The 19,189-nt window shown below is 38.7% G+C and overlaps 2 protein-coding genes across 6 annotated transcripts; both read right to left on the reverse strand.

Annotated features, from left to right (window-relative positions):
• Positions 1 to 857: 857 nt before the first annotated feature.
• Positions 858 to 5,351, reverse strand: LOC116203168 (heparan-alpha-glucosaminide N-acetyltransferase-like). 2 transcript variants are annotated; one of them, XM_031534833.1, is made up of 13 exons: positions 5,125 to 5,351; positions 4,258 to 4,395; positions 4,041 to 4,122; positions 3,880 to 3,956; positions 3,534 to 3,643; positions 3,321 to 3,441; positions 3,095 to 3,211; positions 2,628 to 2,719; positions 2,375 to 2,441; positions 2,188 to 2,266; positions 2,003 to 2,094; positions 1,474 to 1,617; positions 858 to 1,235 (listed from the first exon to the last, which is right to left on the reverse strand). In XM_031534833.1, the coding sequence occupies exons 1-13, from the start codon at positions 5,173 to 5,175 to the stop codon at positions 1,209 to 1,211; spliced, it is 1,197 nt and encodes a 398-aa protein (XP_031390693.1). In that variant the 5' UTR covers positions 5,176 to 5,351; the 3' UTR covers positions 858 to 1,208. The 2 variants fall into 2 exon arrangements, with proteins under 2 accessions (XP_031390693.1, XP_031390692.1); XM_031534832.1 differs by lacking the exon at positions 5,125 to 5,351 and adding an exon at positions 4,583 to 5,083.
• Positions 5,352 to 6,320: 969 nt separating this feature from the next.
• On the reverse strand, positions 6,321 to 18,912 carry LOC116204035 (importin-13). 4 transcript variants are annotated; one of them, XM_031536070.1, is made up of 24 exons: positions 18,446 to 18,910; positions 17,014 to 17,112; positions 16,464 to 16,688; positions 16,248 to 16,367; positions 15,872 to 15,955; positions 15,712 to 15,771; positions 14,854 to 14,982; positions 14,619 to 14,680; positions 13,409 to 13,465; positions 13,160 to 13,271; positions 12,910 to 13,044; positions 12,676 to 12,756; positions 12,240 to 12,353; positions 12,006 to 12,085; positions 11,631 to 11,766; positions 10,450 to 10,599; positions 9,638 to 9,723; positions 9,053 to 9,240; positions 8,849 to 8,941; positions 8,341 to 8,528; positions 8,071 to 8,182; positions 7,421 to 7,578; positions 7,115 to 7,231; positions 6,321 to 7,000 (listed from the first exon to the last, which is right to left on the reverse strand). In XM_031536070.1, the coding sequence occupies exons 1-24, from the start codon at positions 18,653 to 18,655 to the stop codon at positions 6,770 to 6,772; spliced, it is 3,027 nt and encodes a 1,008-aa protein (XP_031391930.1). In that variant the 5' UTR covers positions 18,656 to 18,910; the 3' UTR covers positions 6,321 to 6,769. The 4 variants fall into 4 exon arrangements, with proteins under 4 accessions (XP_031391930.1, XP_031391932.1, XP_031391933.1 ...); XM_031536072.1 differs by lacking the exon at positions 18,446 to 18,910 and adding an exon at positions 17,301 to 18,388 and having other exon boundaries at positions 17,025 to 17,112; XM_031536073.1 differs by lacking the exon at positions 18,446 to 18,910 and adding an exon at positions 17,301 to 18,388 and having other exon boundaries at positions 16,464 to 16,602.
• Positions 18,913 to 19,189: the final 277 nt, after the last annotated feature.

Raw genomic sequence — 19,189 nt, forward strand, 5'->3', positions numbered from 1 at the left:
TGAATTTTTTTTTTATGAATTGTCACAAAGTGGATTTTTTCTATTATGTTTGAAATCCCCAAATCCCACTCTAGATTCAAGTGGCAGGGGATCTGATCGACCCCATAGATGGTACCTTACAACCAGATGACTTCTTACCAGCATAGGAACAACTTATACGAGAAAGCATCCGATCTTTCTTCTTATATTGCATTAGGAGTTTTGGATTTGCATTTTGTTACAGTATCGATTACTATATCACATTTGGATATAGTAAGAAAAATTAGATATTAATTACTTTTAAATATTTTGTTCTTTTTTTTTTGTAAAATTGTTACATTTTTATTTACTTTGATATTAAGGATTCAAAAATACTTATTTTTTTAATATTTCATTATTTCACAAATAATTTTCTCATAATCATATATGAATATATTAAAATATAGATGTTTGATATTTTTAATTCGATGATTATTTTATTTTATTGGATATTGTATAGTTTTGAAAATTTTTATTTTGCACTAGACATCCATATGCGGAAAAATCGACATTTGGTACTTACAAAGTTAACAAAATACAGATTCTGAATTTATTTTGGTGTTAATTTTTATAATCTATAATTATATTTATATATATTCGACTGCATATTATAAATTTTTTTAAATAGATCTTATTTTCCCTAGATATTTTCTTAGATTATATATTCGCTTTTTCCAATTCAAATATATACTTTACCATTGTGTTACTTTTCTAAAATTTTATTTTAGATTACAAGGTCCCAGAGGGGCAACCGGCCTTTATTATCAAACTTACTTCTTGTTGGTTTTGCGGAATGGAATCACTGACAACACAAACTAAATTATGGAAATATAACATGATTACTATGAACACAATATTATAACATAATTATTTTAATTAAAAAAATTAGAAAAATTTCTCTTGCAACACGTGGGTTTTCATCTATTTCATAATAGATGAAACTGCTATCGTCTCAGAAATCGAACTAAATTTACAATAATCCATGGAAGCCTAACACATTATTGCCATAAGGGGAAAAAAAAAAATTGTTCCTTGGTACTGTCTGCTCCAAGATTCAAGACTGTACAAAAAATTGCGGAAAAGGCTATTAGTATTAACGGAGATGCTGTAGAATATAAGATCCAATGACGACTCCCTATCTTCAATTCATCCTAAGTGGCTGCAAACCGGTTCTCCCTTTTCATCGTCGACTATTTTGTGGCCCCTATCAGCCGCATCTGTCAAGAACAAATGAGATGGTGTCACAGTTGTATCATGGTATTGGAAAACAGAGAACTTGCTTGGAGAAAAATCCGTCTTCTGGAAGTGATTCTAGGAACAATGTTCACATTAACAGTGTTTTTTGTTGCTGCATGCTTGCTTTCAATCAGAAGGCGGCATACATACTGAGGACAAAAGTACTCGAGAAACTTTAGCCAACGGAAACTCAGAGTGTCTTCAAGAACATGAACTTACAATGTTGTTGCCGGGTTCCTCAGAGTAAAAGCCTTGGAGGATAAGTAACCAGATGTTGCAAGCCACAATGACGTATATCTTCAGAGCATGCGCTCCCACCCATTCCAGCACGATTGTTGGACGTCTGTACTCATACACATCAACCTATTTGGAAGGTTGAAGCACCGATAACCCAATTAGTTTTAGTCGAAATGTATAGCCTTGGGAATGTTATGAAAGAGCCCGAAGAAAACTTAGAAATCCAAATCAAAGTAATGGATAAATGTGTATCTCATAAACCCGGAATTGGACTGGGTAATTTGACCAATTATAGAATAGGAGCTAGAGCTAAAGCCGGACGTTTACACCCGTAATGGATGGAAAATCGAGTTTGCAAATGGATCCCATTGGATGGTTCCTTGGTTCTAAGTTTGAACTTAATCCTTTAGATCACATTTAAAAACGTTTTCCATTGGACCTGTTGACACCCCGAGAGTTCGACATACAGCACGGTTCTGAGAAATTATGATTAGAAGGTTTCGTCTCTAACCAGTAGATATACTGCAGCAAAGAGAATGCCACCCACTCCAGCAGTGACGCAGGTATAGCTGAGAGAATAGAGAGCTTTATTTAAAGCTATTCCTGCACCACAAAATATTTCGAATTATGAGACCGATGAACTCAAAATCATAATAGAAAGAAAAAGACCGATGAAGGATGTCTTAGATTGCGTACCGCTAAAATTCAAGATCAAGCCTTTGATCAAAAGGCCAGATGCTGTGATGGACCAGCGCGCGACCCTCACGTTGTGATCCTGCACCAAGCCCCACAGTATGAGACTGCGAGTTTCATTTCCAATCCTCTTCGATATGTAGCTTATTCGTAAATATTTTAGGATGGAAAGGAATCGTTGCTGTCTGACCTTATAGTGCACGATGATGTGCCCGAAGTGCAACCCGATTAAGGTTGTTACAATAGCCATCATCGAACTGTAACAAAAGCTTGCAGGGGTCAGAGAAACCGTTGCAACAAAAGAGCAGATTTATTGATCTAAATTTCCAATGGATAAGGAACTGTTATCAGAAACTATTTTACTTCTAGACATAGCAAACTAATTTGAGATGACTCCGGATGATAACCAATTGTCATGTAATTTGAACCGATGGTGGGCTGACCTCAAGAGTCCTTCCGGGTCGAATGGTGCCTGACACCACGAGGGAGCATCTAGAGGAAGCGGGCCATAATCAGGGGACTTCGTGCTGCATTGCTTAAGAAAGAAGAGAAAACAAAGATGAATAAACAGATAAAACCAGTTAAAGTAGGATGGAAATCAATCATGAAATCAGATCACCGAAGTGTAACCCGGATCAGACAAGTTTTCATCACTGACACGATTCAACCTGTTTTCTACGATATTTTGAGGACAATACTTTACGGAACTTGTCACTGTCGGAGCAAAAAGTACTGCAATTTATGGCTTCCAGGTGACAGCATACAAAAACATGGAAGGACAGCCTTCGCCTGGTTTTGGAATCACGGCCGGACACACAAAATTAAATTACTTTCTCTAAAATTCTTCCCAGCTTCACCCAGGGAAAATCTGTTACTCGAGACAAATGGAGTCTGAAGCTTAATAACTGACCTCTGTCCGTATATATATTGGCCTTCTGTACATATGGTTGATGCCCAACACTTTGCGGTCAATCATTCCAACAGCATTACAAGCAGGGCTGGTGTCACCCCTGATGCTGCATTTTACCTATAAGCAGAGTCCGCATCTCAGACGGAGAAAACACTATATTCCTAATGGAAATTACCTACTAACATACATAATTAAGAATCAATCGGTAAATTCAGTTTGAACCCACCGAGAATGTTATTGGTGCAGAAGAGTTTGCGACCGTGCTTGGAACTTGGAACTCCCAGTCCGGAATGTACAGGCCATAAAGGAGTGCCAGGTAAATCGTTGTGATTATAAATGTCAACACCCTGTGCAGTTTTGACGCATTACAACAAAACTACTCAGTCATGATCTCACAGAAATTTTACAGCAAAAAGGCATTTGAGAAACGCTTAATTACCACTGTATCTTGTACTTTGAGAACAATGACACTAATTCTGTAGTAGGATCCTCTTCGCCCTTGAGCCAAATCTCGCATAATGCTGTCACCAGATAGGTTATTGCGATTCTCTGAAAACAGAAGAAAAGGGACCAAAAGGATGCAGTTAATCTAGTTTATCGCCTAAGAAATCTGCTTGGAGACCTAATAAGGGCCAGTTTTCCCAGAACAACCGATGTAAGATAGGCTACGGAAGTTCGATTCTTCCAAACTGTTTTGCAATTATTAACTTTTGGTCTTCTTGTGAGAAATGGAGTCAGATTAAATATTAAACTGAAAGTCAAACGAGCTCCAAAGTTTTACGAACCTGCAAGACGCCCATCCACCGAATCTTATTTATATCAACTCCATAACTCAAATCATTGACTCCATGAAGAAAACCTCCTGCACTCGTAATCAAAGTTCGATATGAGACAATAAAACCAGACAAATAATCATTAGGAACTGCGTAATCCATTCATGACATACCTTGCACGAAAAGACCAATCGCGACCAATTTGAGGGCCCGAAATATGGCTTTCCTAGTTGCAGAAAGCTTGCTTGGCAGTTTCTGCGTATAAACTGGACTGTGAACTAAGCCCTTAAACCTCAAATCATTGGAATTAATAATGATGACTCAGACCGACCACATACAGAATTTTGAAGTAAGAAAACAAGAAGCCGAATAACCACGGAGCATCAATACCTTATATGCAAGCCCGATGGAAACTCCAACCATGAAAAGGAAAAAGGGGAAGACAAAGTCCGCGAGAGTGACACCGTCCCACGGGGAATGATTGATCGCCGGGAGGACTCCGCCAGCATCATCCACGATAATCATCAACTGCAACATATGAGTATTACAGTGATTTCATGAGAAAGAAAGGGCTGAAAAGTACGATGCTAATCGAGATATATGGGTCACGTATCAATAACCATAAGGCAGTGTAAACTGGTCAACCAGAGTCAAATCCTAGACGTATTATAGGAGACTAATGAACATGAAAGAGAGAGGTCCTAATGAGCCATACAACGACAGTGAGCCCCCGGAAGACGTCGAGAGAAGCGAGGCGCCGGCTCATGTCAAAACTTGGCCTCCGACCCTGGTCGACTCGGAACGACTTCGCATCATTCTCGAGGAAAGCAGGAGTGCGGGTGCACCCCTCCTTCATTGTCAAGAGATGGTTACCGTGATCAGGCCGGATCACGCGTTGATCATCCTCCTCGAGTTTTACCGGCACGTACACGCACGTCCCCATTGCCATTATTAATTTACCGATGAACGTTATTGAATTCGATCAACATCCACCTCAAGAAGACACCACGAAGAAGGAGAAGAGAGGAAGAGGAGGAAGAGTGGCTGTCTGTGCCTCCTTCCTCTGTAACTGCTAAATCCGGGAGGGAGAGATATTATATTCTGATCTGATTAATAATGATATATTTTCTTATCTTTTAATTACTAATTTTGAGGAGATTTAGGAGAGGCATTAGCGAACTTTAAGGAGATTGACATCTCAGGAAGATATTTATCATGCTATTTATGGATAGATGCGAATGAATTAAATACGCTCACCAATGAATCAAATGAATGGCTCATAATATCTGGACCATGGATTGTTTCCATAGGAACGAGACTCGCAATCAGACTAGGAACTGAGTTTCAAAGGCTCCGAGTCCTCTCTGCCCCTCAGTTTGTTAACTCGAGCCATGAAGATTTTGTCGATCGTCAGCCCATGGGTTTTACAAATGTTTATAATTTGGATTTTTGAAATTTGTATTTGTAACGATCTGAAAAGGAGAGGATATGCTATGACAATCAAGATTCAAGGATATTTTAATGATTCTGTCTCGATAATCCGTGCTAGCATATAAAATGCAAAGAGTAGGCATGGGGTCAATTACGGATAACAATTCCATTTTGTCTTTAAAACATGTAAGAAAACGAGTTCCCACGCTTCCGGGGTATGCGCGGTTTCAACTTTCCATATGTAGTTCTGCTATAATTGCAGTATGCAGCTTTTCATCGGAGCGGAAAACAACAAAGCCGTATGCTGTGATACCAAAAGGAATGTCTTCCAAGCTTTTTCGAAGAGAATTATGAGACCTGAATTGTTTGTTCTTAAGCAAAGAGCAGGAATGTGGTTAATTGCGGATAACAATTACATTTTGTCCTTAAAACGTGTACGAAAACAAGTTCCCGTGCTTTCGTGTGTGCACGGTTTCAACTTTTCCTATGTAGCTCTGCTATAATTGCGAATGAATTAAATACTAGATCACCTATGAATCAAATGAATGACTCATAATATCAAGACCGTGGATAGTCTGATTGTTTCCATAGGAACAAGATTCGCAGTCAGACTTGGAACTGAGTTTCAAAGGCTCCTAGTCCTCGCTGCCCCTCGGTTTGTTAACTTGGGCCATGAAGATTTATCGATTGTCAGCCCATGGGTTTTGGAAATGTTTGTGATCTGGACGTGGATATTTGTATTTGTAACAACCTGGAAAAGCGAGGATATCCGGTGACAATCAAGATTCAAGAATATTTATTAATGATTTTGTCCCGATAATCCGCGCTAGCATATAGAGTAGGGATGGGGTAATTATAGAGAACAATTCCCATCTCCGTTTAAAACGTGTACGAAAACGAGCTCCTACACTTCCGTATATGCACGGTTACAACTTTCCCTATGTGGCTCCGCTATAATTGTAGTATGCAACTATTCATCGGAGCGGAAAACAACAAAACCGTACAGTTTGATCCCAAAAATATCATCTTTCAAGCTTTTTCGAAGAGAATTATGATTGTCTCTTCCATAAGAAGAGAGCCTCTTCTCCAAATTGCCAGCACATGTTAATATGGAAGTTTTCCATAATCTCTAGTAAGTATTACATCATTTACACGGAAAAATAGTGAAACTCTTTCCACATCTACCATCTGAAGATTTATCGACTATAGTGGAGCTGCCGCAAATTGACTATAGAACAATATCCGAACCCGACCTTCCGGTCTGACAATACTCTGGGGCATTACACTGTACACAAAAATAATGGCCTTCTTGGTCAAAGATTTTGTCGAAGAAGAATTATATATTCAGGGTTGACCTCAGCTCGACACTTGAACCCGAGCTTGAATGTGAGCCGTTCCCATTTTTATGTTACAGATTCCATCAAAAAAAAGGAGGTTGGTGGACTTGAATGATTCTCAGGGACTTGTCTCGTCATGTGAGGTTTGGGATGTTACGGTGACTGTCAGCGAATTCTCGAACCAAGCGCTTGAGCATTCTGCCTCCTTTTCCTTGCATGTGGGCCCACACAGTCGTCGATTCACCAGTGCTCTTCTGGCTGCTCTCGACGTATTCTGGGGCTGCAGCAGCAAGAGCTTTCAGCCAAAGCGGAACCAGAGACTCTGCTTCCCCAGGCTTCAGGTACTCCGCAGGGAGACCTTGCACCTGTTGATTTTGAGATGGCCATAGTCGATCAGACTGATGGTATAAAGGATGTAAACTGAAAAATAAAAAGATCGCCATAGATCAAGAGATGAGAGAGAGAGAGAGAGAGAGGACCGCCAGCTGAAGCCAAGCACGCAAGGATTCCCAACAAAGGATGGACTTCCATGACGTTCTCTCGCTTAAACTACATATGGCCGCTAGTTGTTGCAATATCGTCGCGCACTTGTGCACCTGTAAGGAAACAAATTAAAAAAATAAAATAAAATAAAATAAAATAAAGAATTTCTAGCTATATTAGTATAAATACTAGATATAGATAAGTTGGTTAAAGAGGCAATTACATGCGTGAGAAATTATGGAGGATGAATGAAAACCCAATTAAGAGCTCTTGAGAAATTGAAGTGGGGATGGAACTGTTACCCGTGACATTGCAGAAACACCAAGCAAAGAATATACAAGATTTGATAAGAGCCCTTCACCACTGTGAGATGCTACCCGAATTACAGTGGCATTGAATGATCCTTCAGCAGCAGAGCCCATTGTTTCCAACAAAGAAGACAAACCCACCTCTAAGAAACCTAAAAGAGAAGGTCAACAGCCAAATTTAGCTTCACCACCAGATATAATAGAGGATAGTGCAAAGAGGAAGCAGCGAGAGAGGAATCCAGACAAATTCAGCCCATAATATGAAGAAGAGGTTAACAAAGGGATCTTCATGTTATTAAGACAAAGTAGTTACGGATTTACTACCCCAGAGATTCCCCAATAAAAGCATGTAATTCATCTATCGCAACAATCGAATTTTGGAAAACCTATAGCGTGACCCATAGCATGAGAAGCACTCACTGCTTACGCATTAACTGTTGATATCATTACAAGGGATAAAAGGAAAAGAAGAGAGGTCATAACATTGTAGAGGAGCTACATTTACCACATGTCGAGAATTAAGAGATCATACAGACAATACTCAAAAATATAAAATGCCGATAAATTGGTGAAAAAACCGATCCAGAACTTCAATATAGGCAATAGGATATTGAAAGATTTCAGCGAAGCAAAGAAACACATACAAGATAAGTAAGACAGTGCCGCTAGAGCTGCACCACGGTGCATGGCAGTGCAGCATATAGCTGCCTTCTGGAAGGAGACTTCAAGTGGAGAACCAGAAGCAGCTAGTACATCCTGAAATCATTAAAAACTATATAAGACACTGAAATTTTTTAGACAGAAAATAGATAAGTATGAATATAATGGTCGGAAGGACAAATCATGTTACAAAGTTAAAACTCTGACAGAGAGGAGGAAGGGGGCAGAAAAGCATAGTATAATGTTCATCGCACCCTACGAGTTCCACGAACATATGTAGACGCAAAATTCATGTAGGCCTCCACTAAATCAGGTTCTTGATCACATATGTATGAGGAGCTAAGAGACATCACTGATGCTGCATGGGTAAATCTCTCGAAAGTGGTGACAAATAGAGGTCCATATTCTTCTCTCTGGCCAAATTCCTCAATGACGATAGAAGCTGAAATAATTGGCAAGATATGAGTGGTAAGAGAGAGGCAAGTTGCTTTTTATGATTTGCCATGAAAGAAAAAGGTACTAACTGAGAACAACTCAAAGATTCCATGCATGTGGCCAACTTCTCTAATAATAATCATAATGATGGTGATGAAATTTCATTTTGACTTAAAGACCAAGAATATAGCAGATCAATTTATAGAATGTGAGCATGCTGCGCAAGTAGGGGCTACATCAATACCCATCACAAGACTTATCTTATTTCAAAGTAGAGTACTAAAATACCAAACTCTCTCTCTCCAATTAACGAATCAACTAAGCTACCTGTTTTTATGAAGCACTCACGACTTTGGAATGCCACAAAATTTGATGAAAGGCAATCCAGTATGCCAGGCAGTAATGTTATGAAGTGCTGGCCTGCACCTCAAACAATTTTCTTCATTAGAGAACTGTTTTACATGACACAGCTAGCATACATCATCTCAAGAAAAAGAAGTCTCATGAGACTTGACAACAATAATTTAATACCTGATGATTGAATTGCCTGAGATAGAGCTCGACAAGCCGCTGAGGCTAAATGTCCATTCTCCATGTGCGGAGACCGAAGAAGTTTCTCCAAGATGGGCCAGAAAACACTCAGTAATGCAAGTACTGTATCGTCTCCAGCAGCTCCATCGGGCAGAGTTGTTGCAAGATGGCTGAACACAGTTCCCATCCTGCAGGTAACACAAATGTACGCCATAGGTCAAGCTAAAATTATTTTGACAGGCATGTAATGTACTTGAGCATTCTATCTCATTTGACCATAACCACAAAAAAGAAAAAGAAAATAAAAAAGGACCTATTATCGTCAAGCAAAAATTCTTTTTTGTGGGTTGAAAAGCCAATGAGATGACTGGCCACTTAGAACCCACATAAACTAGAATGGAACCTATCCACTGCAAGAAAGATTACTGCTACTGCACAAACATAGTCACATATAGCCACAATCATACAGAAAAGAAAAGAAAGATTTTTTTTTTTTCCATCTCGAATGTGTCTTCACAATCACTTATCAAAAAGAGTCCTCGCAATGATAAGGTATGCCAATGGCAACCATAGGTCTTAATATACCTGTAAAACCCTCTTGCAGCAGAGTCCAAAATGTGTGAATAAACTGCTGGATTATACCTCGGAGAATAGTTGCTATCTTCATCAATCTAAAAGAACATTCAGCTGTCAATTGGGATCTGACTACATAATGCTAATCATCACGTCATAGGCAGCAAACATAAACAGCACAAGCAGCATGCGGCCTTCAAAAGAAACACTGCAGAACCTTCGGCAAGCTAAACTGGTAGTACAAATGAAGCACAAGAAAATGAAGGCAAGCAGGACACAACTCTGAAAAAGTTCTGCTCTTTCTTCAGCAGAAGGAGAACTACACCAGATGCAACATTTACTCCCAAGTTATTACAGATGCATATGTATATAGTTTGCTATTCCATCTTGCATTTGACTGGACAGAGTACACACCCATATACTAGGTAAGGATGTGGTTTCAGCAAAATTGCCTCACAAAAGTCAAAGCTAGGGCAACATTAATATTGGAAGAAACGTCATCAAGAAAGTTCAAGTTTCCACTATATAGTACGCTTATTATTAAATACTTTTATGCACACGCAACCATTCACTTTACAGTTCATACAGGAGATGAAAGAAAATTAATATTTAAAAGAAAAGACATTCAAATGATCTAGTGCTAACAAAAGAAAACAAGAAACTAACTGATTGGAAGAGGAAGGCATGTTAATAATAATTGATAAGTACAAAACAATGAGATTGAAACAACCAACTAACCCAACTGAAACAACCAGCTATTATCAATCAGGAGAAAGTAAGTGAAACAAAAGAGCTGAAGGAGAACTCAGATAAGGCTAACTTACAAGTTTCCCGATAGCCTCATAACTAGTTGAAAGAAATCTACCAAGCAAGTTATTCTTTAACTCTTTATTTCGTAAAGAACTGAGGACTAGACTAATCGCGCTGACAACTTCCTCTTCCTCCTCCAAAGGTAAACGTCTCTTCTCCAAACCCTAGCCAAGAATGAGAGAAAGTATACGGTTAAGCAGCTTTTCACTGCGACAACTAATTTTATTGTTTAAATAATTCATTTATCAAATAAAATAAGGAGAAAAAAAAAACTCTTCAGTTTTGAACACCACGTCAGGTCAATACAATGAATAGGAACTCCTTTGCAAATTTTGCAATATTGCAAGCAGATACATCCAGAGCTCAAATTTAGGCACAATGTAGAAGGATATTTTGTTTGAAGACTTGCTTGGTGACCTAATAAGCAATATCCTTCCCGAGGTAGGAATTGTAAGAAATTAATCAAGTGGAGGAGATCACATAATGTACGGCTTAGTAGCATATGATGCACATATTTGATCATTTGCATTAGGATGGTTCAATAACAAATTCACAGCTTTTCAGAAAATAGGAGAGCTAGGATTTTTTGGAAATTAGATAAGTAATGCATGAAGACATTATTACAGATCCACCTAAGAGCCTAGGAGTTTTCTGTGGAATCTTTCTAGTAGGCTATCAAAGATTTGTATTTTAAGTTGATTTCATGGATGAAAATGGTCTGGAAATTGAAAGTCGAGCTGTAAGCCCATCTTAAGGATCAAACTGCTCACATCAAAATATGTTGACGTTGGACAATTTCAAGAAGCATGTAGATCCTTGGGTAAATTATGCATCCTTAACAAAAGCAAGAAGAATTTTTCAATAACCATCTAGTTGCAGTGCTCATTAACGAATGAATACGAGGACCAAAAATCACCGAATTGAAATATTAACATTGCTTTTTATATGATTGCCTCCCCGTCCTGGTTGACTTTATTTTACTGTATAAACCTTTATCTACATCCTTTCTATGCCCTAAAAAAAAAAGGAAAAAAGACGAAAAAAGAACACTAATAATCACAGAAAAGGGAAAAGGATGACAAGAAAGAACTCTCGTTAAAAGATAACGGGAGATCTATGTTAATTGTATTGCTAGTGGATAAGTGATTTTTAATCCAAGTAGAAGTGGACAAACGAGTCAAAAAGATAAACTCACCTCCCCGATCCACATCAGGATTTCTAAATTTGAAGAATCAAAAACTATCGTAGAAGCATCCTCACAAACTTTGCGAAGAGCAGATGCACAAGAATTAGAAGCTACAGGTTCTGAAATGCCCGAGGCAAGGAATAACCTGAAATCAGCCGGTTAGTACGAAAAGGAAATACTAAGTGGTAAGGCAATAGACAAGTATAATAGATTCACAGTTTAGGTGCCAGAAACATTAAAATAAACTCAATAACCTCGCAGCAGTGTCTAGAAATGCAGAAACAAATGCTAATAGCTACAACTTCAGTAGGCATTCTACAGACGTGTGACGATACACATCATGCAAGTTTATGACCAAGTTCTCAGAGGAGGTGAATGACTCACAATAATGGGCCTGCATTTGTCAGAAAAGCAGATAACCACTTTGAATATGAACCAACGACGTCTGCAAGAGATCTGTATACCTAGAAGGAAAATAAATCTTTTGAGATGTAAAAAAGAAAAAAAAAATTATTGTGCTTAATGATCTCCCTCAACTTAATTTAGCATGTGATCCATTTATCATATCATACCACAACAAAGATATTGACATGCATAAGATGGAAATATCTCACATACAATGCAGATGAAGCCCTTTAACTCATCAGCAGATCTGGCGGACAATGCAGTCACCAACTGCATTATTGCTGAGAAATCAGGAGTTTGGCCCTCCTGTATAACAACTTCAGCTACCTGGCACAAGGTTATTTGCATAGTGAAACTATTGGAAAATGCTAGGAAGACGATTGATACTAGAACATATAGAAACTCAATCATGCAACCACTGTTTCCTCTCTTTTTTTCCCCCACTATGAAAATATGAAAAATACTGTCGAACACTAGCAACTAATTTGCTATCAAATCGAGTATCAAGTGGTTCTCAGAAACTCCAAAGCTTAAATTGCAACAAAGTACACATCCATGAAGTGGTAAAGTATAGAGCATGGGAGTAGCATGACTGTGTTACAAACTGATACCAGTGAATAACTTCTGAGACAGCAAGAGATGGGCTTACCACATTCAGCACAAATGATTTAGTCTCAATTTCCTTCCAAGGAATTGACGAATTAGCAGATGTCCAACCACCAAAGGGAAGCTGTTGAATCAAAAGACTGATTATAACATGATTCCACAGATCAGTTCACTATTTAGATGCACAGACAAGGAAAGGGTGAGAAGACTAAATGATACATTGTCTCTGAGGAGATTTAAATATCCATCTACAAGCATCATCTTTCTGAAATAGCACCTTTTGTAAGAATACAGCAGATCCCAAAAGATGACAAATATCCACCAAAAGTTCGACAAGATTAGTCCTGAACTGGACAAGGTTATCAGGCAGGTCAATGAATCCACTATCATCACTCACTGTTGATTCATCCACCTGCAAAAGACAAGGCTTTGATTTAACCTACCATATCATCTGCACAGAACATGAGAACATAAATCCAAGAGCATATGCACGAAGAAAGAGAAAGATCACTAATTCCATTACAAACCTGTGCGCGTAATAAAAGAGCATCAAGCAATGCCGAAAATATAGAAAGGAAAACATCTCTGGATTTTGCACTATCCCCATCTAGGCCAAGAATATAGTTTGCAAGAGTAGCCCTGAAATTAGAAAGTGGACATCGCTCAATGCCTTCTATCAAAGCATTATTAACGAGAAACTGAGTTTAACTTGACACAAAAGTATACTCATGTCAAAATAATGGATCATAAATGGAGTAGATTTGTAGACATAGTACCAAAACTGGACGGTTGAATCAGCAATCTCCCAGTCTTCACTCGGAAATGCTACACAGCTGCAGATAAACATGCATATGTGCAAAGAACAATTACTTCTCCAACAAGGCTCATCGAATTCAAATTGATCCTTTCAAAGTAACCTCAAATTGTGCCAAGTAGTATATTGAAGAGTAGCTAAAAGACTCAGATCATTAAAGCAAAAGCTTAAGGCCTGTTTGTTTTGGGAGTTAATGGGCCGTTTGGATTCAGGGTTAAAGTTACAAAACTTTAACTTTGATTTTGATTGTGGAAAATGACAAATGAGATGAGATTATAAATTTGACTTGGGAAATGTGTGTTTTTGTTGTGTAGTGTGTTGAGTTAAAGTTAAAGTTAAAATTTTTGACTTGAGAAATGTGTGTTTTTGTTGTGTAGTGTGTTGAGTTAAAGTTAAAAGTTAAAATTAAAAAATTTTAACTTGCAATCCAAACGGGCCCTAAATCACTTTGATTTTAACTTTAACTTTAACTCAACACACTATACAACAAAAATACACATTTTCCAAGTCAAAAATTTTAACTTTAACTTTAACTCAACACACTACACAACAAAAACACACGTTTTCCAAGTCAAATTTATAATCCCAACTCATTTGTCCTTTTCCACAGTCAAAATCAAAATTACTTTAACTCTGAATCCAAACGCACCGTAAATGTCGGAAGTCATAACTGGAAACATAGTAATTCCATATCTGAAACCAGTCACCTTTTATCTTTATTTTCTTAAGTTACTAAATGACCCATTTTACTAAGAATTGGACAAGCAAAAAGGATGGGTAGCCATCCTGCCTACTCCTGATGCATCTCCATGAGTGTCACAGGGCACAAGCCTCATTGAAAGCACCATTGTGTTAAATGTGGACACTAGTGTTGCCCTTCATGCCAACAGAAAGCTCAAGTACCAGGGCAGTAACTTTTGCAACAATCAATACAGATTTGGTTAATGTTGTACTGTTCTCTAGCTGTTGCAAATAAATGTTCGGATACTTCATCTATACTACAAATGTTATTTTATTTGAGTTAGAACCAAATTTTCAGATCCTGCATGGAGCACTACGCTCCTACATAAATCATTTGACATTATCAGAATTTGACTGGGGGAAGTCCATGGAACTGTGATAATTAGAAAATGAAAAGTTACTTATTCAATAAGTAGACACTGAAATGTCACCTCAAAACTGCATCTGCCAAACCAAGTGCTTCAGCACTAGCTTCTACAATCAAAGATGGAGCCTGCATTGTATTGTAAAAGAAAACATACTGAGATAGTATAACCGCAAATGCTGGTATCGCATAGCAGCAACTGTGAAAGAAAGAAAGACTTAGCATAAACTTCTCAGACATTCACATATGCATTCCAAGGACATCTGGTCATTCATAGTAAATGCGAACAATTAGCAACTTACAGCTTGTCCAATTTCTGATAACAAACATGCGAGACCGGCAATTACTTTCTCATCCCCATTTGCCAGTGCAGGCAAAAGGAGTGCTTCTTTAAGGAAGTGTACCCTACATAACAAAATCTGGGGTAGGCCCTATAGGAAGCAATAGAGAGAGTAAAGTAAATAAGAAAACAACATAAATCTGATGATATTGCAATTAATGGGCCGGATAATAGTATCAGTTTCAGCAAGATTCTCCAACATTCAATGCTCTCACCACAGACAGCAGCACAAGGCATTTTACACAGAAGAAACTGAATAAATGAAACCAAAACAGAAAATATTGAACATCTTGAATTTCAGCAGCACAATGGGATCAACAGCATCAAGTCATGATTAAGAAAATATTGAACATCTTGAATTTCATAAGTAGCTTTATTTGTCTTTCCAAAGGCATAAGCGAAACTTCTGGACCAAGTTTGGCACTCTCTACAAGCTTTACCACATTATATATCAACTGCAACCTAACCGTTGCTGCCAAATTTATAAATGTGTCTGTGTATATATTTTAGGAATTGTGTCACTGCAATGTCCACCAGATTTTGGTGTGAAGTAATATTTACTATAGACTGATGATATGCTTCGAGATCCAGATTTAGGATAAAGTTTATAATTTTTCATGACCAATTGATTGTATTCCATTCTCTGAGTGCAGAAAGATGCTTATATTGAGCTCATTTAATCAGGTCAAGGCGGTTATTTTGAACAGAACAGCTACAACATTACATACAATTACAGAAATTTATGGCAGCAGTAAATTGGTCCAAAATGGCTCCAAGCAAATAACAAATAATGATCCAACCAGATGGCAGATGAACAAACCTCATGCCGACTGATAAGCTCAGTGACAACTTCAATGGCAGAATCAAATGAAGATGAAACCTGAAATCAAGAAGTCTCGCCATAATATAGCTGCATGATTTGCCATCTTCATTTGAAAATTCAATATAGCCAAATGATAAATTATTAAAAAAAAAATCACCTGTAAAGAGTTAAATACAAAATTAAGAAGAGGATGTGCATGCAATGACCCTTGAGGAATCTCTGAAAAGCATCCTGCTTTCACCTGAATAGAAGATGTTGCCAACATAAAACTCCTTAATAAAAAACACCAAAAGAACCAGCTAATGAAATCAAAGCATGCTATAATGTTTCTGGCAATTAGTAGAAATTTTTCCATGGTTTGCAAATAAAGTGTTCAAAGGGTTGATCAAATGTCAGTATAAGGGCACGGCTGAAACATGCTTCCTGCTTGACTTGGCATATATGAGATAAAGAACTAAGAATTCAAAAGAAACAACTCAATGTATCAGAATCATTGATATTTCAACTTCAAGCAGAACAGCAAAACATCTTACCCAACTTAAGAAACAACGCAAGATTTTCCTGCTTCGCTCTTGGAGTTGTAAGTTACCATCAAAATTTTTCTCGGACTGCTGAAGTAGAAACTCAACTACCATAGGAGTATGTGCAAGAAGCTGCTCAAGAAAAAAAATCAGAAGAGAAAACTAAAATGAGAAAAGAGCTGGAGGAAAAGAGGTGTCAGTTAATGTATCGAGGGATGTATTATTAACCTCCTGGCTATACTGATTTCTACAGGCTGAACTTATTTTACAATCTGCATTCTGATTGTCAACAATTTCTTCAGGGAGAACAGTGAGCATCTCTAGAACAGCTAGGTTACCATCGTCCTGGCTCTGCAGATTCTGGAGACTATAAAAGAGCTGCTCAATCGGTTTCTCATGCTCGACAGCACGAATAACAAGTGCAGAGAGCGCGAGACAAATTTGTGTTAAAAGCTGTAACCAAATTAAATAAACTCATCAAAATCTGAAAGAATGACCACAAATGATGTTAATAGGAATCCTTCCAACAATAGACCATCAAATACAATAGGGAAAAATGAACCACTCTAGAGCTTCTAGCTGATAAATAAAGTACAGAGAAGATCCTTCTAAGAGGGATTTAGCAAAGCACCTGAGAAGGACCTGAGCTAAATCTTTTTGCAGCCAATTCCAACAATAGAACCATCAAATACAATAGGGAAAAATGAACCACTTAAGAGCTTCTAGCTGATAAATAAAGTACTGGGAACATCCTTCTAAGAGGGATTTAGCAAAGCACCTGAGAAGGACCTGAACTAAATCTTTTTGCCGCCAAAAAAAGGGCGTTTATAAGTGCTTCCTTAGTTCCTAATTGCAAATAGTATCCTTCACCTTGAATCTGCATCCAACGACACTTGCATAAATAAAATTTTTTTGTTTGAAATAAACTGGGGATAAGAGAAGCTGAGATAAGGGAGCTAAACATTCAACAACCAAAAAAATCATTTCTATCAAAAGATTTGAAAATGACGACTAAGATAGAGGCTAAATGTATTTCAGAACTTGTCAGGGTGATGATGTCAGTACCCAGTTCTCGTAAAAGCTTTGTTTGCTGTTCCTGTCAGATTAAGCTAAGTTACTCAGCAGCTCAAGATAATGATACAAGCTCTCAAGCTGTGCAACTATTGTCAGTTAGAACTGATGGAGGTAATTCTCATCATATTCAACTCAATGTATTTCACAGCCTCTTCAGTTGTGCTATGCCAATGCCACCAGCACTTAACTACTATAATGGCACCAAAATCTTCTCCATGCTGATCAATCCCAGCAATCAAAGCTCAATTTATCTACACGAGACCATGCTCTGTGCCATCATCAGCAAGATTTTGCTCAGACATAGCACCTCAGTTCCATAAAATTTCAATTCAAGTATTGCCGAACACAGCACCATGCCAATGAAGTTGCTGCTGAATTCCACAGAAGGCAATAGTCAAAACTTCTCCTTCCAATGAATCTAAGCTACTCAATCTCTCATATTAGCGCTATGGTACTTCATATCATGCATTTACATAATCTGAATGAAACCACAGAAAGCATTTAAAATTTCTTCTTATTGGTATCCTCTTCTCCAAAAGCAATTGCGCAGGCTGAGAAAAGGTGGCAAAGGTGCCAAAATGGAATCTGAGCTGCAAAGAACTCGGACAGAGCTCAACCGATGCAGAATTTAGAAACTTCTCCATACTGCCAGTCTGAGCTAATAAGCAGCTAATCTTCAGCACGAGGTGACTCCAATGCTATGCATTTTTCTGCAAATGAACTAATCCGCGCAAATATCATGCAGAGTTTTAATTAAATGTCGTCCAAGTCACTGAAGCCCCTCATAATTCCGAATCAAAGCATGCGATCGTCGATAGAGAGAGAGATAGAGAGAGGAATGCCATTAATGGAGGAGGCCGAGAACTCAAATGAACCATTCAGGCGTTCATTATGCTTCACCTCCAAGTAACGCCGACGAGCTCGGCACTCAACTCCAACAAAAAATATTGCATTCCTTAGCTCTTCCTCTTCGATCAATCCGAGCAGCTCAATTTTAACTAATACACGAGCTCATCTCCAGCATTCTCATCAACAACACATGCCAAGCCACACATAAGCATTCAGGAACTCGACTCAATGCAGTGTGGGAGAGTCTTTTAAGTAGGGGAAGAGAGGAGGGAGGAAATAATAAAGACCTTGCGCTTGAGGATCTGGGCGGCGAAGAACTCGAGCTCGAAGTCGGGGGAGAGGGGGCGATCGGAGGTGAGTATGGAAGTGGCGACCTCCCAGGCGGCGTCGGTCTGCTGGAACTGGACGAGCCACTGATTGGCGGCCACGCGGTTGCAGGACTGGGTGTCGTGGTTCAGCACGTGGACGGCCTGCGCGACCTTGATCTGCAGGTCCATACAAAGCACGCAGAGAGCCGAAGATGAAGAAGACGGAGAAGAAGAAGGTGGCGGAAGGAAAAGGAAGGCTCTTTCGATTTCGATTCGCTTCTGCCTTGCTTCTTCTTTTTTTTTTTTCTCCTAATTTTGGCCTCTGCGGGGAAAAAAAGAGAAGAGACGACGAGAGAGCGACGCCTGTAATTCTCTCCTTCGCTTCGCTGGGGGGAGAAACGAAAAGAAGAATAGAGAGAGAGAGAGAGTGGGATTTGATTCTCTCTCTATCTCTTCTCTTTCTCCCTCTTGATTAATCGGAGGGCAGGGGGTGGATGTGGGCTTTATTCCGTACTCGCGACGGGGTTGGGTTGGGAGACGGCAGAGTACGGGCGAGTAATGTGTCCTAAGCGCGGCGGATTGACCATGTCGAGGTGCTCGCTTTTCAAGGTCGCCATTATTTCTACCTCTATCCAAAAAAAAAAAATGACCTCACTCTGTCTCTCACTAATCCTAAAAATTTGTACCTCGTCTCTGTTTTTTCTCTTTTTTTTAGTGTTCCTC

This window comes from Punica granatum, chromosome 4, assembly GCF_007655135.1.
Source record: "Punica granatum isolate Tunisia-2019 chromosome 4, ASM765513v2, whole genome shotgun sequence".
Taxonomy (NCBI): domain Eukaryota; kingdom Viridiplantae; phylum Streptophyta; class Magnoliopsida; order Myrtales; family Lythraceae; genus Punica; species Punica granatum.